The sequence below is a fragment of the Thalassophryne amazonica genome, chromosome 3, assembly GCF_902500255.1.
Source record: "Thalassophryne amazonica chromosome 3, fThaAma1.1, whole genome shotgun sequence".
Lineage (NCBI taxonomy): Eukaryota > Metazoa > Chordata > Actinopteri > Batrachoidiformes > Batrachoididae > Thalassophryne > Thalassophryne amazonica.
In genome coordinates, this window is record NC_047105.1 from 65,724,793 (window position 1) to 65,741,304 (window position 16,512).

The 16,512-nt window shown below is 46.0% G+C and overlaps 1 protein-coding gene across 1 annotated transcript; it reads left to right on the plus strand.

Annotated features, from left to right (window-relative positions):
* The first annotated feature begins 3,531 nt into the window (after positions 1-3,531).
* On the plus strand, positions 3,532-14,254 carry LOC117506917 (proline-rich extensin-like protein EPR1). Its single transcript, XM_034166596.1, has 3 exons — positions 3,532-4,279; positions 11,660-13,616; positions 13,714-14,254. The coding sequence occupies exons 2-3, from the start codon at positions 11,827-11,829 to the stop codon at positions 13,811-13,813; spliced, it is 1,890 nt and encodes a 629-aa protein (XP_034022487.1). The 5' UTR covers positions 3,532-4,279; positions 11,660-11,826; the 3' UTR covers positions 13,814-14,254.
* Positions 14,255-16,512: the final 2,258 nt, after the last annotated feature.

Genomic DNA, 16,512 nt, shown 5'->3' on the forward strand with positions numbered 1-16,512 from the left:
ACAGCATTAGATCACGGCATTAATAGGTTTCCACAATATAGCAGCCATTCTGCTTTGTGTGCACCTGAATCCCTCCAGATCTCAGAACTGAAACTAAGTCCTGATTACTACTTGTCTGGGAGACCGCTTTGGAACACCAGGAGCTGTAAGTGTTCCTCCATGTACTTCAATGTAACTAGGGAGATTTCATCAAGAAGGATGTCTTGTGTAAAACTTGTGCCTCTCTGCAGTATGTACTGTGGTGATGGCTCTGCAGTATGTACTGTGGTGATGGGGGGCACAACTGAAAGACAAATTAGTTTTCCACTTTTTAATGGTTATATATTTAACTGGAGCTATTTTCATTTTCAAATCTGGATCAGAAGTCTGGATGAAAAACTTCAATAGTCAAAGATTCTTTTACAGTTTTAAAAAAATCTGTTTAATTAATGACTATTATGTCTTCTTGGGAAAATTATTTTATATTGAGTTACATCTAATACTTTATTGAAGGTGCTTCACATAAGTAAGGTCTAACCTTACCAACCCCTAGAGCAAGCACACAGGCAATAGTGGTAAGGAAAAACTCCCTTCGATGATTTGAAGAAGAAATCTCAAGCAGACCAGACTCAAAGGGGTGACCCTCTGCTTGGGCCATGCTATCAACCATTTGTCAATACAAATATACAGGACATTTTGGAGTCCATGCTGATGTATAGAATAGGAGGGTGGCTGGGGAGGGAAGAGGGGGGTTTGGGTCCACAGATCCTGTCTATTTCATGACCATTACAGAAAAACGACACCTACTCCCTATCGTGCTGGGCGGGTGCCAGGTACCCGAAGCGGTAGGACCTGCAATGCAGACTCCCGGACTAGGCTTGGGTGTAAAAGAAATCATGGTCTTTAATTCGGGCTCAGGTACGGTACACAGGTGATCAGTTAGCATAGCAGAAGCACAAACAGGGTCAGGCAAAAAACAGTCATGGTTAAGTGGGGTTCAGAGGCACGAGCAGACACAAACATCAGAGATGAGGCAAAAGGCGAGTCAAAAATACAAAGCAGGATCTGGATACACACAGCAAGCAAGCAAAAACGACTGGATACAGAGCTGGTGAGTGTACGAAGACAACAAAAATGAGCAGGGGTGTGGTGGCTGGGAGGAGATCAAATAAGACAGGAGTTAACAAGGTGCATGTGAGGAATAATCTAGAAAGGGGTGTGGCTAGTGAAAGAAGATTTAACACTGTGCAAGATGGGGAGGAAGAGAGTGCACAAAGTGAAGTGATGTAGGATACAAAGATGCATGAGCAGGTGCCAAGAGTGAGAGAAAGAAAACAGAGCGGACAGAAACGGAGTGAAAGACAAAGACATGAGACAGGTGCAGAGATGTGAAATGAGAACATAATCAGATGGGTGTGAGGTAAACAGGGAACTAGGAACCGAGGAAATAAACAGATGACAGAACAAATACTCAAAGACTAAATAATTAACAGAAAGCAAAACCCAATAAGTAAGCTTAACTGGTGACAATAATGATAACAAAATAAGTGATAACCTAAAGAAAACTACATGAGAATAAATAGAGATAAATACTAAACTAAACAGAAACTGACTAAGAAAACAAGGTGGTAAAACAAACCATAAGAAAAGCAGTGACAAAAGAATAACAGAAAACAAAACCTGACATTAAAGCACAACAAATGTTACAGATGAGAGGAACTAGATAAACAAGTGATAAATTAATGAACAATAAATGAAAACACAACTGACTGAAGAAAACTAGAACAGAACTGAATGAAAGGCCAAAGTAAAAAGTAACAGCAAAACAGAGAATAAACCAGGATGAAAATAAACAACTAATAACTGAAAGCTGAGGCAGAAAGAGAACAGAAAGGGGGGAAAAAATGGGCTCAATGCCATGATCAGGCCAAAATCATGACACTCCCACTTCTGCATGGAGCCACACCCCTTTCAGAGAGAAAAACAGAATGAGGCAGCTACAAATAAGGTATAATTTGTCAGCATTAAGCAACAAGAAAAACAGAAGAAATACTAAGGTGATCGTCGACCACTAGCCCTAAGCCTCATTAAAAGACCCAGACTTTAAATAAAGTTGAGGCCGCAACCCACTCTGTTTACTAATAAAATGAATTTAAAGGGTAGGAAGCATAGTACCATACTATGCCAGTATGTTAGCCATATGAAAGGGAAATAAGTGAGTCTTAAGTCTGGACTTGAAAGTCTCTACAGAATCTGACTGTTTTGTTGATGCAGGGAGATCATTCCACAAAGCAGGTCCATGATAAGAGAAGGCTCTGTGACCCGCAGACTTTTGTTCACTCTAGGGACACAAAGTAGTCCTGTGCCCTGAGAATGCAGAGCCTGGGCCGGTACGTAGGGTTTAATCAGGTCAGCTATGTAGGGAGGTGCTAGTCTGTGAATAATTTTATAGGTTAATAGCAGAACCTTAAAATCTGATCTCACAGGGACAGGAAGCCAGTGAAGAGATGCCAAAATGGGTGTAATGTGGTCAAACTTTCTGCTTTGTGTCAAAAGTCTGGCTGCAGCATTTTTAACCATTTGGAGACCCCTAATGCTGGACTGCAGTAAACCAGAAAATACAACATTGCGGTAGTCCAATCTAGAAGAAACAAATCAGCCATAGACAGTATGGGATGAATCTTTGCTATATTTCACAGGTGGAAGAAAGCAGTCCTCGTAATATCTCTAATGTGGAGGTCAAAGGAAAACGTAAAATCAAAAATTACCCCAAGGTTCCTCACTTTGTCAGTGTGAGGTATGTCACACGAGCCTAGGCTAAGCATTAACTGGTCAAATTGATGCTGGACCACTGGACCAAGAACCATCATTTCACAGACATCCAACTTCTCACTGATGCAAGGCAGTCTTCTAAGGATTTTATGTGGACGAGATTACCAGCAGTTATCAGCATGTAAAACTGATTATCATCAGCAGAGCAATGAAAGGTAATCCCAAAACACCACAACATGTGCCCAAGGGGGGCTATATAAAGGGAGAAAAGCAGGGGGTAGAAGATGGACCCCTGGGGAACCCACAATTTCACATCACTAAGGTTAGAGAACGACTGGTCAGGTATGATGTCAACCATGCAAGGGCATTCCCAGTAATCCCAAAATGATTCTGCAGCCTACTGAGTAGAATACGGTGATCCACCATAGGATGCCAGCACTCCCTAAGACAATCAATACACATGCAACCCGCAGCTCTATTTACAGCACCAACAAAAATAAAAGTAATTAACAGGGCTGATAATTGCACATGTGTGTGTGTGTGTGTGTGTGAGAGAGAGAGGAAGAGAGAAAACAGACAATATTTTAATGAAAATCACTACAAATATTATGACAATGCTTTTATGTATGTATGTATGGCAGCTTGTGGATCAGCAACTCGGTGGATTTCTGGTAGCGGCTGATCTCTCTCAGCGCCATGGTGCTGGGCCTGTAACAGTGAGGCTTCTTCACACCAATGGTAGCCAGAGCGCTCTTCCGTGCGGCTTTGGATTTGGATTTATAGGCGGTCTGCTTGGTTTGGGCCATATTAAAGCTTCCTTCAGATCTGCTCTGCCTCTTCTGCTGAGCCAGGTCTCTGTGTCGCTTAGAAAGCTTGTAACCACTGCTTGATGCACAATAACTTCTGGTAGCCTGTAAAATGAGCGACCTGCCGCATTTTTATCACCTCTGTTTGAACAACAGACGACAGCACAAGAGTTGACCATTGTTGAAGCTTCTGCAATTGTTTGCCAAATGCACGTAGCATATCAGTAATCAGTAATCCACAATGGCCGTGGGGCGCAAAATCACGTGACCGATACGTCACATGAAAACCCATGTGTGTGTGTATATATATATATATATATATATACACTTTAATATTCAGCCCTTTTACCTGAAAGGTTGTGAAAAGTCATATAATAGCTGTGTCATAATACCATTACTGAGTAGAGCAAACACTGTGAACACGGAGCACGGCAAAAGCTGATAAGTGGTTTGTTCACTTTGAAAGTGAATGTGATCCAGAAACAGAAAAAAAACAAAAAACTAAACAAAATACTTTTCGCAGCGTCTATAACAAGAACAAGAGTTTATTACATTTTAACAGTTCAGTTATATTTATATCTGCAAGATTGAATTATCAACATTCTGGTTGTGTTTGTTCTTTCTATTCTAGTCTTCAAGTGACAGTTTTCAAGGGTTTGCTGTGCCAACACCCAAAGTCCCTCTCCTCCCCACTTCCAAAGGTCCAGTGACCAATGGTCCAGGTGAGTGCCAGTTGCTTAGCTCCCTCAAATGTGTACTTTAAGTTTCAAATTGCAAGGCAAAGAATTCAGTTATTTACACTTGCCTGAAGTCAGAGCATTTTTGTTGCTTTTATTAAGATAGAACAGACTGAGCACAGTATTATACTGGGTTGACAAAACTGGCCCAGCAAGTGTTTCTACAGGCAGTTCCTCAATAAAATTTATCTCAGAGCAGCCATACAAGAAGGCTGACATGTTTACAATATGACAAAACATTTGGAAATAAGTGGCTATCATACTTTCATTTCATTATTAACAAGTCTGTTAAATCTTTTAAACAGTATCTTGCACACACATTTCTCAGGCAGTTGTAAATACCTCTTTTATATATATTCTTAAGCCAGGAACTATCCATGCCTGTATACGAGGTCTGTTAGAAAAGTAACGGACCTTTTTATTTTATGCAAAAAATATATGGATTTGATTCATATGTTTTTACGTCAGACAAGCTTGAACCTTCGTGCGCATGTGTGAGTTTTTTCACGCCTGTCGGTTGCGTCATTCGCCTGTGGGCAGGCTTTGAGTGAGCACTGGTCCACCCCTCTCGACGTTTTTTCATTGCGAGGAAATGGCGTAATGATTTGGGCTTTGCTCCATCAGAATTTTTTCAGAAACTGTTAGAGACAGGCAGCTGGAAACCATTCGGAAAATTCATTTGGCTTTCGGTAAAAATGTTTTGGGCTTCACAGAGATTAAGGAGTGTTACTACCGCTTTAAGGACGGCCCACAATGCCGCACGGTGCACCGCGGTCCGAGCCGCGATCAACAGGCAGAAACAACCATTTCATTTCTAAACGGATGGCTGTATGGCTCCGGGACCATCGTGTGCAATTTTTCTGGTTATCACAAGAGCTGGACATCAGCCATTTTCCGGCAGATTTCACTTTTAACAAGAGATTTTATCATGGAAAGCCACGCGGAGGCTTCACGCGTCATGATGGAGCCGCTGATGGAGCGAGACAAAGAACACCTCCGTTTTGGAGTGTCAGAGGACAAGTTGGGACATGCCTATCTGGGCTTTCAGTGGCTTACCAGTCGAGTGAATATAAGAGAAATTGTGGAGAGCTGGGCATGTCCCAACTTGTCCTCTGACACTCCAAAACGGAGGTGTTCTGTTGGGAAAGGTGTCGTAACACGGACCCGCAACAGGGGGCGCAAATGAACGGACAATGGATAAGACAAAGAGTAACAATTTAATGTTGTGAAACGCACAACTGGATACAGACAAAAATATATAATGCCAATTAAACACAAGGTGACGTGCGGGCAGGCTCGAAGATAGGAGACCTCTGGCGATCGAAGAGCCGGGACCCACACAGCTTCCACCACCAACGGCCTGAAGAACACCGGAGCCGCCAAGTCCTGAGTCCCCAGGTGGTCACCGTCTTCTGTTGCAGACCCTGGTACTGCTTAACGGTAGCTGATTTCTCGGCGAGGAGGTGGCGTAATAATCCGGCCTTTGTAGGGAAGGTGGTGATTGGTGACAGCTGGTGTAAATGAGTGACAGCTGTCACTCTCTGTTGTCTCGGTGCCCTCTCATGCTTGAAGCCCGCACTCCAAGCAGGGCGCCGACTGGTGGTGGTGGGCCAGCAGTACCTCCTCTTCAGCGGCCCACACAACAGGACCCCCCCCTCAACGGGCGCCTCCTGGCGCCCGACCAGGCTTGTCCGGGTGTCGGCGGTAGAAATCGGCCAGGAGGGCCGGGTCCAGGATGAAGCTCCTCTTCACCCAGGAGCGTTCTTCGGGTCTGTACCCCTCCCAGTCCACCAGGTATTGAAAACCCCGGCCCTTCCGACGAACAGTCCATCTGGAGTTTCAATCTGGAGACGTGAAACACTGGGTGAATCCGCAGTGAAGCTGGGAGTTTCAGCTTCACCGCGGCCGGGCTGAGGATCTTGACTATGGAAAAAGGGCAGATGAACCAGTCTTTGAGTTTCTGCGATTCAACCTGAAGTGGGATGTCCTTAGTTGATAACCACACCTCCTGCCCAGGCTGGTATGTAGGGGCCGGGGAACGCCGGCGATCTGCATGGGCCTTAGCCCTCGTCCGGGCCTGCAACAGGGCAGAACGGGCGGTCCGCCACACCCGGCGGCACCTCCGCAGGTGGGCCTGGACCGAGGGGACCCCGACCTCTCCCTCCACAAGTGGGAACAATGGGGGCTGATACCCCAAACACGCCTCAAAAGGGGAGAGGCCGGTAGCAGATGAGACTTGGCTATTGTGGGCGTACTCGATCCAGGCCAGATGGTCACTCCAGGCCGCCGGATGTGCGGAGGTTATGCAGCGGAGGGCCTGCTCCAACTCCTGGTTCGCCCGCTCTGCCTGGCCGTTCGTCTGTGGGTGATACCCGGACGAGAGACTCACGGTGGCCCCCAGTTCCTTACAAAAACTCCTCCAGACCTGCGAGGAGAACTGGGGACCACGATCCGAAACGATGTCCGATGGTATCCCATGCAGATGCACGACGTGGTGGACCAGGAGGTCTGCTGTCTCCTGGGCCGTCGGGAGTTTCGGGAGGGCCATGAAGTGGGCCGCCTTGGAGAACCGGTCCACTATCGTGAGGATGACGGTGTTGCCCTGGGACGGCGGGAGGCCCGTGACGAAGTCCAGGCCGATGTGAGACCAGGGGCGATGAGGCACAGGCAGGGGCTGGAGGAGGCCCCTGATCTTATGGTGATCCGCCTTGCCCCTAGCACAGGTGGTACAGGCCTGGACATAGTCCCGGACGTCGGCTTCCAGTGACACCCACCAGAAGCGCTGCTGGACCACTGCCACGGTCCTACGCACTCCGGGATGACAGGAGAACTTGGATCCGTGGCAGAAGTCCAAGACGGCCCTGGCCTCTGGTGGGACGTAGAGTCTGTTCTTAGGACCGTTCCCCGGGTCCGGGTTCCTTGCCAGGGCCTCCCGGACGGTCTTCCCCACGTCCCAGGTGAGGGTGGCCACGACAGTGGACTCGGGAACGATGGTCTCGATGGGGTCTGACAACTCGGTCTTGGCTTCCTCTTCGTGCACCCGGGACAGTGCGTCGGATCGTTGGTTCCTAGTCCCGGGACGGTAGGTGATCCGGAAGTCAAAGCGTCCGAAGAACAGGGACCAGCGGGCTTGCCTGGGGTTCAGCCGCTTGGCGGTCTGGATGTACTCCAGGTTCTGATGGTCCGTGAAAACCGTGAAAGGCACCGTAGCTCCCTCCAACAGGTGTCTCCACTCTTCAAGAGCCTCCTTCACCACGAGGAGTTCCCGATTGCCCACGTCATAGTTGCGTTCAGCGGGGGTCAACCTGCGGGAAAAGTAGGCACATGGATGGAGAACCTTGTTGGACTCCCCGCTCTGGGACAGCACGGCTCCTATCCCTGAGTCAGAGGCGTCCACCTCCACTATGAACTGGCGAGTAGGATCAGGCTGCACCAGAAGTGGTGCAGACGAAAACCGGCGTTTCAACTCCCTAAACGCGGCTTCGCACCGATCCGACCAGGTGAAAGGGACTTTAGTGGAGGTCAGGGCAGTCAGGGGGCTAACAACCTGACTGTAACCTTTAATGAACCTCCGGTAGAAATTTGCAAAGCCGAGGAACTGTTGCAGCTTCCTACGGCTTGTTGGTTGGGGTCAATCTCTCACCGCCGCAACCTTGGCCGGACCGGGGCGACGGAGTTGGAGGAGATTATGAACCCCAGGAAGGACAAAGACGTGCGGTGGAACTCACACTTCTCGCCCTTCACAAACAACCGGTTCTCTAGTAACCGCTGCAGGACCTGACGTACATGCTGGACATGAGTCTCAGGGTCCGGAGAAAAGATGAGTATATCATCCAGATATACGAAGACAAACCGGTGCAGGAAGTCCCGCAAGACGTCATTAACCAATGCTTGGAACGTCGCGGGGGTATTAGTGAGGCCGAACGGCATGACCAGGTACTCAAAGTGACCTAACGGGGTGTTAAATGCCGTCTTCCATTCGTCTCCCTTCCGGATCCGAACCAGGTGGTACGCGTTCCTAAGATCTAGTTTGGTGAATATTTTGGCTCCATGCAGGGGCGTGAACACCGAATCCAACAGGGGCAACGGGTATCGATTGCGAACCGTAATCTTGTTCAGCCCTCTGTAGTCAATGCATGGACGGAGTCCGCCGTCTTTTTTACCCACAAAAAAGAAACCCGCACCCATCGGGGAGGTGGAGTTCCGAATCAACCCGGCGGCTAAGGAGTCCCGGATGTAGGTCTCCATCGATTTGCGTTCCGGACGTGAGAGGTTGTACAATGTACTGGATGGGTACTCAGCGCCCGAGATCAAATCGATGGCACAATCGTACGGTCGGTGCGGGGGAAGAGTGAGTGCCAGATCTTTGCTGAAGACGTCAGCAAGATCGTGGTACTCCTCGGGCACCGACGTCAGATTGGGGGGGACTTTGACCTCCTCTTTAGCTGTGATTCCGGGTGGAACCGAGGATCCAAGACACTCCCGGTGGCAGGTTTCGCTCCACTGTGTCACCACCCCAGACGGCCAATCAATCCGGGGATTGTGCTTCACCATCCATGGAAATCCCAAAATCACTCGGGAGGTAGAAGGTGTCACAAAAAACACGATCTCCTCCCTGTGATTCCCAGACACAACCAAGGTCACGGGCTGTGTCTGATGTGTAATTAACGGTGGTAGAGTGCCATCTAGTGCTCGCACCTTCAATGGTGAAGGCAGAGCCACCAGAGGGAGCCCTACTTCCCTTGCCCATCTGCTACTCAGGATTGTTACTGGGATTCATGCAGATTTATGGGTTTTCCCCGTGTGCATATTATGGCCCACCCTTAGCCCAGTTCCTAAGGATGGGCGTTGGAGTTTGATCATTTGGGGCAGTCTTTTAACATGTGCTCACAAGAGCCACAGTAAAAACACTCCCCGCGGGCCAGCCTCCTTTGTCTGATATTTGATTTTAATTTGGCCCTGCTCGTGTCCATAGCTTCGTCAGCAGGGGGAGCTGTTGCCACACGGAGCCCTCTGGCAGTGGAGGAGTGCTTAACGGTAGCTGATTTCTCAGCGAGGAGGTGGCGTAATAATCCGGCCTTTGTAGGGAAGGTGGTGATTGGTGACAGCTGGTGTAAATGAGTGACAGCTGTCACTCTCTGTTGTCTCGGTGCCCTCTCATGCTTGAAGCCCGCACTCCAAGCAGGGCACCGACTGGTGGTGGTGGGCCAGCAGTACTTCCTCTTCAGCGGCCCACACAACATGTTCTTTGTCTCGCTCCATCAGCGAATCCGTCGTGACGCGCAAAGCCTCCGCGCGGCTTTCCATGACAAAATCTCTTGTTAAAAGTGAAATCTGCTGGAAAATGGTTGATGTCCAGCTCTTGTGATAACCAAAGAAATTGCACACGATGGTCCCGGAGCCATACAGCCATCCGTTTAGAAATGAAATGGTGGTTTCTGCCTGTCGATCGCGGCGCCGTGTGCCATTGTGGGCCGTCCTTAAAGCGGCAGTAACACTCCTTAATCTCTGAAGCTCAAAAAATTTTCACCGAAAGCCATAGGTATTAAGGGCACTGCGCTGCGGTGGTTTGAATCATATTTGTCTAATAGATTACAGTTTGTTCATGTAAATGGGGAATCTTCTTCACAGACTAAAGTTAATTATGGAGTTCCACAAGGTTCTGTGCTAGGACCAATTTTATTCACTTTATACATGCTTCCCTTAGGCAGTATTATTAGACGGTATTGCTTAAATTTTCATTGTTACGTAGATGATACCCAGCTTTATCTATCCATGAAGCCAGAGGATACACACCAATTAGCTAAACTGCAGGATTGTCTTACAGACATAAAGACATGGATGACCTCTAATTTCCTGCTTTTAAACTCAGATAAAACTGAAGTTATTGTACTTGGCCCCACAAATCTTAGAAGCATGGTGTCTAACCAGATCGTTACTCTGGATGGCATTTCCCTGATCTCTAGTAATACTGTGAGAAATCTTGGAGTCATTTTTGATCAGGATATGTCATTCAAAGCGCATATTAAACAAATATGTAGGACTGCCTTTTTGCATTTACGCAATATCTCTAGAATCAGAAAGGTCTTGTCTCAGAGTGATGCTGAAAAAGTAATTCATGCATTTATTTCCTCTAGGCTGGACTATTGTAATTCATTATTATCAGGTTGTCCTAAAAGTTCCCTAAAAAGCCTTCAGTTGGTTCAGAATGCTGCAGCTAGAGTACTGACGGGGACTAGCAGGAGAGAGCATATCTCACCCGTGTTGGCCTCTCTTCATTGGCTTCCTGTTAATTCTAGAATAGAATTTAAAATTCTTCTTCTTACTTATAAGGTTTTGAATAATCAGGTCCCATCTTATATTAGGGACCTCGTAGTACCATATTACCCCATTAGAGCGCTTCGCTCTCAGACTGCGGGCTTACTTGTGGTTCCTAGGGTTTGTAAGAGTAGAATGGGAGGCAGAGCCTTCAGCTTTCAGGCTCCTCTCCTGTGGAACCAGCTCCCAATTCAGATCAGGGAGACAGATACCCTCTCTACTTTTAAGATTAGGCTTAAAACTTTCCTTTTCGCTAAGGCTTATAGTTAGGGCTGGATCGGGTGACCCTGGACCATCCCTTGGTTATGTTGCTTTAGACGTAGACTGTGGGGGGGTTCCCATGATGCACTGTTTCTTTCTCTTTTTGCTCCGTATGCATCACTCTGCATTTAATCATTAGTGATCGATCTCTGCCCCCCTTCTCGGCATGTCTTTTTCCTGGTTCTTTCCCTCAGCCCCAACCAGTCTCAGCAGAAGACTGCCCCTCCCTGAGCCTGGTTCTGCTGGAGGTTTCTTCCTGTTAAAAGGGAGTTTTTCCTTCCCACTGTGGCCAAGTGCTTGCTCATAGGGGGTCGTTTTGACCGTTGGGGTTTTTCATAATTATTGTATGGCCTTGCCTTACAATATGGAGCGCCTTGGGGCAACTGTTTGTTGTGATTTGGCGCTATATAAGAAAAAAGTTGATTGATTGATTGAAATGAATTTTCCGAATGGTTTCCAGCTGCCTGTCTCTAACAGTTTCTGAAAAATTCTGATGGAGCAAAGCCCATATTATTCCGCCACTTCCCTGACAATAAAAATCCTACGAGGGGGGTGGACCAGTGCTCACTCAAAGCCTGCCCACAGGCGAATGACGCAACCGACAGACATGAAAAAACTCACGCATGCGCACGAACGTTCAAGCTTGGCTGACGTAAAAACATATGAATCAAATCCATATATTTTTTGCATAAAATAATAAGGTCTGTTACTTTTCTAACAGACCTCGTATTCTACATCACTGAACACTGAGGTGCTCAGCGCTCTCCCTGTTCTTTTCTTTCACAGTCAGTGGAGAACAGTTGCCCAATGGATCTGCTGTATCTGTGCCCGACCTTGTAGAAGAGGAAATATTTGTTCCTCCCCCTCCCTCCGTGGCACCTCCACCCCCTCCAACACATTATGTTCTGCCTCCACCAGATTTTTTGGGTGATTTGAACAGTACAGACCTGTTGATGCTTCAGCCACCTTCCAAGCCATCTCCAAATGTCACTTCTTTGGCACCCTCCCTAGAAGAGCAGGATCTGGCTAACTTAACACCTCCGCCTATGGCACCACCAAAGCCTCCTTCCACATCTTCCACTTCTTCATCATCCTTACCCATTTCTCCTATACCAACAGACGTTCCTGAGCATCCAAATTTTTCCCCACCACAGCCGCCCATGGAAAGGCAGCATAAGAGTCAAAAGACTCCACCTCCGAAGCCCATCAGATTCTCCTCCATCCCCAGTTTTGACACCCCTCCACAAACTCCAGTCCCACCTCACCCTGTACAGACCCCTACACTATCCACCTTCAATCCCCAAAACACAGCAAAGCCTCACGATATTCCTAAGCCCTCAGGTCTTGGTGGATATGATGACTGTGAGACAAGACCCAAGCAACGTTTACTCATGGAGGATTCTCAGTCTCTTAACTCTGTTTCAGTACCTTCTCAGATCGATGGGAATTCACCACCAGTGGTTCCACAATCCAAACCGGTCTATAAAAACAACTATGACACACAGGACCTGAAAGAGAATTTACAAGCCAACATGCCTGTTCAATCACCTGTACCTGAGGCAAACCAGGATGGTGAGACTGTGAAACGTTTAGCAAAACAGGAATTACAAAAACCATCCCTGACATCAGATGAATTATTGTCACAGCTTCATAAACAACACAATACACAGGACAGTTTAGAAATTGACCACAGCAAAGACCAAGAATCACCATGGCAGAGTCGGAAGTTCAGTCCTATGTTAGATCGTAAGTTACGCAACCTGAAGAATAATGAAACCAATGGGACACGGGATGCTGCTTCCCCCTTGGCCCTTTTAATGGCTGCCAAGGAAAGAGAAAAACACAAATCTATTCCATCAGAGGACAACAAAGTGAAGAAAAATGATGAGTCACATGCAGGTATTCACCCTAGGAGCAGAAGTCCGAATTCCTTTATCGTCAACCCAGTGTCTAGCTCAACATCACCAACATCGCAGGTTGGACTAAAGGAGAGGCCAAAGTATGTCACACCAACAGAAGACACAGAAATAAGTACAACTCCAGGACGATCAAAGAGCACAACATTGATAAAGGATGAGGTGACTCCTAACAGCCCAGTGCCTAGTGGGACAACAGCAGTTACGTCTCCACGGGGAAGCAACGCAACTGTGAATAAACAAGATGTAGAGGCAAAATCTAAACTTGCACAACCTAAAGACAATAGAGAAGAGGTAATCATGCCGTTACTCCCTCCTCCACCTGAATTTGCAAATACTGATTATTTAGATGAGTTTATGGAGCCGCCCCCCACCATCCTTCCACCTGACCCTCCCAGGAAAAAGGCACCAAATGTAAATCCTATTTCTCCCCCCAAAAGTAAACCACCACCACCGCCTCCAAAACTCCCAGTTCCTGACACAGATATCAAACCAAAGCCAACATTCCAGCCCAAGCCCAAGACACCCCCTAACCAATTACCGTCACAACTTTCACCAAGTCAGGTGACACTCCTAAGCATCTTACAAAAGAAAATGCTGGAAATGGATCATAAAATAGTTCCAATGAAAGACCCCGAGCCTAACTCTGATGACTGGGGTACTCCCTTCTCCGATGAAGACACCAAGGTCTCGGTTATCTCCAAAGTGCCACCACAGTACAAATTTTACTCTGCACAACACAAAACTCCAAGTTTGGACATGCATGAGTTGGAGGGCAAAGTAAACACAAAACATCAAGAAACATCGTCAACAAAAGGTACCAAGAGGTGAGGCCATCAGTGCTTGGTCACATATAAAATCTTCACAGTTTAAGACAATGGGAGTATCTAGCCATATTGCTAATTTTTTTTTTCTGCTTCCTAGTAATGAAACTCAATCAAGACATCAGTACGGTATGACACTTACAGTTCGGCCTGGAACTCAGAACCCTATTACTGTTGTCCGGAAAGGAGAATCTTCATGAGTTGTTTACCTTTGCCAAGTATTTCACTTACTAAACAACCCTTGGAGTTATAAAATGAGATTTTGTCAGAAGGAACTTTTAGAATGAAAAGAAAAAAAAAAGCACTTTGAACAAATGAGTTGTATAAATATGTCCAGAAAATATGTCAAAAACACATGTGCTAATGTAATCTACAAGTATTGCTTATGTCATCTCTGTAAAGCACACTGTAAAATAGTGTTTGTTTTTATTTTAAGTATCAGATGTCTAAAGAGTAGATGGACAGTTTGTGTCAGGTTTTTGGCTGCTTTTGTTTATTTTCTCAACCAATTAACACATTGTTGTGCCATATAGCTAATATTAAGAGATAATTTTATTAAAATGGTTTAAGTTATTCATAACAGTCAAATGTGTTTTGAGTGAAGGTGACTGCATTATACAGCAGTTCAGATGATGGAATGGATTTAAGCCTCAGTCCCACAGAATAATAATCCATGAATAATGAGCTACGCATGGGTGTATCAGCGATTAATTGAAGAATGATCCACGTTTTAAGCTGTCACATATCCACTACTAAGGCGCCTCTGTGTGCCTCTCTGTATCTCGCATGTGCCTCTAGTGAGCCCCGTCCAGCCTTAAGTGTCTCGTGTCGCCGCATGAGCCACGTCAAGCCGCATATGATCCATGTAGCGCCATGATAACGCAACGTTGGTGCACGTTTAGGCATGGGTTTGTCCAAACCTCCAGCCCTCCCACACTTGGTCCCTTTAAAGTGTGGGTTTTCAATTCACAGCATCCATTCAAGATGTCACATTTTTTAAATGCAGTCCAAAAAAGACGCTGCACTGAGTGAGGGTGCGTTGCCGCAACTGTGGATCACTTCCAAATTCCATAAGCAATTAGAGGTGTTTTCAAGTCCAAGGTTTGACAGAAAATGATTAATCTGCTACAAAATAATTATTTTCTATACAGCGTCTGGCGCACAAAACAGGTGGAATTGTGTGCGCAAGAGGGCTGAGCTGCTCCAAAAATAGCCACTCAGGTCCTTGCTGCTGCCAGGCGCTCAGATAACGGGCTTTTAGTAGCGTCGTCCGCACCACACACATCCCTGTATAATCCTTGTTAGTCATTGTAGTAAAGGTGCCCTGACACGAGCATGTTTTTGATTCACGACACAGCATGACACAGGTCGTGCTGTTGCATGAATTAAAAACATGCTCGCAGACAGGACACCAGAGGGGTGCCGGTGCGTGCTATTGCGCACAGAGAATTTTGAAATGTTCAAAAAATCTTTCACGCACAAATGTCGTGCTATGTGGCACGATCTAATCTCCAACATGACGTACAGTCCGTCAAGTGGAGTAAACAAATGAACAGAGCAAGTGGTGACGTCAGCGGATCACATCAGAGCGCAGCTCGTCTGAAGGATTATAACGAGAAGTTAAATCTATTATAAACATACTTTAACAGCTGCACACAAGAGGTAGAGAACACACAACTGTTTTATCAAGCCGTGACAATGTAAACAAGTCAAATAATTACCTTTTCAGACAGCTCAAAATGCTTTCTGCAGCTTGTTAGGCGCGCGCGAGCACACACACACGAACGGTTCTGGCTGCAGCCTTCTCTGTGATTCAGGAAGTGATTAGAGCTATTTTCAATGGCCAATTTGCAGAAAAAAATTATTAATCCGCCACAAAATATTTTATATACGCAGCGTCCAGCACAGAGTGCGTGGCAGCCGGTAGAACAAAGAACGGCGTCCAGCTGTGAACACAGCGGGTGGGATCGTCACGACAGTTCGTGCTATTGCGTGAGTCTCAGGCATGCTCGTGTCAGTGCACCATAACTCGTACACATACTGCCCCACGCTATTGTTGCTAAATTTTGAACATCTTGAAAGTAGTGCCACGCTCAGAGATGAGCCTCGTTAACCAAAGATACTGCCTCTAAGAGCCTCTCAGAGCCACCATTCTCCCACGATAGTTGAATAAATCCTTTCGTAGGGAAAAAAAAAAAAAAAAAAAACGCCGCGTGGTTCATTATTCATTATTTGGTGGGACCAGGGCTTTAGCAATTATGTACCTAAATGATAAATACAGTTTTGCTAATTATGATTCATGAATATATTTGTATAAAATATTATTTCACTGTTACATGTTCATTAAGTAGGTCTTTTGATCATGGCAAGAATGCCACATTTAATTCAAATTATTTCTGGGTAGGATAATTTTTCATATTTATTGATCTGATGAATGTGGACAAACATTATCTCATTGGAGAATGGGGGTGGGTGGGTGTCGTATATAGCCACACTTATTATGAAGTGCATATCATTTTGTATAGATTAAACTGAACTCAGACAGTTAAAATCTTCTTGCATGTACAAGTTGAAGTTCCTATACTTAAAACATTACTAGTTGCCGTATATAAACAGTGTAGATCATTTGCAAGAAATATTTTCCTTGGAAATTAATTCAGATATTCAGTTGAATGTTCTAAAATAAATGCCAGTGTTTTACTTTTTCTCTTCATTTCATAATACTGCAGTATTTAGAGTTGTATTTGTGTGAGGTTGTACTTTGGTATTTTTTTTATCTCCATGAAGGGTTGTTGTTGTCAGCCCCATTTCTTTTGGTTCATCTGTTAGGAGGGATTCTGATCAAATGAGTAACAGATTTTCATGAAATGTGGTGGCACCGTAGCAGGATGGAGTATGA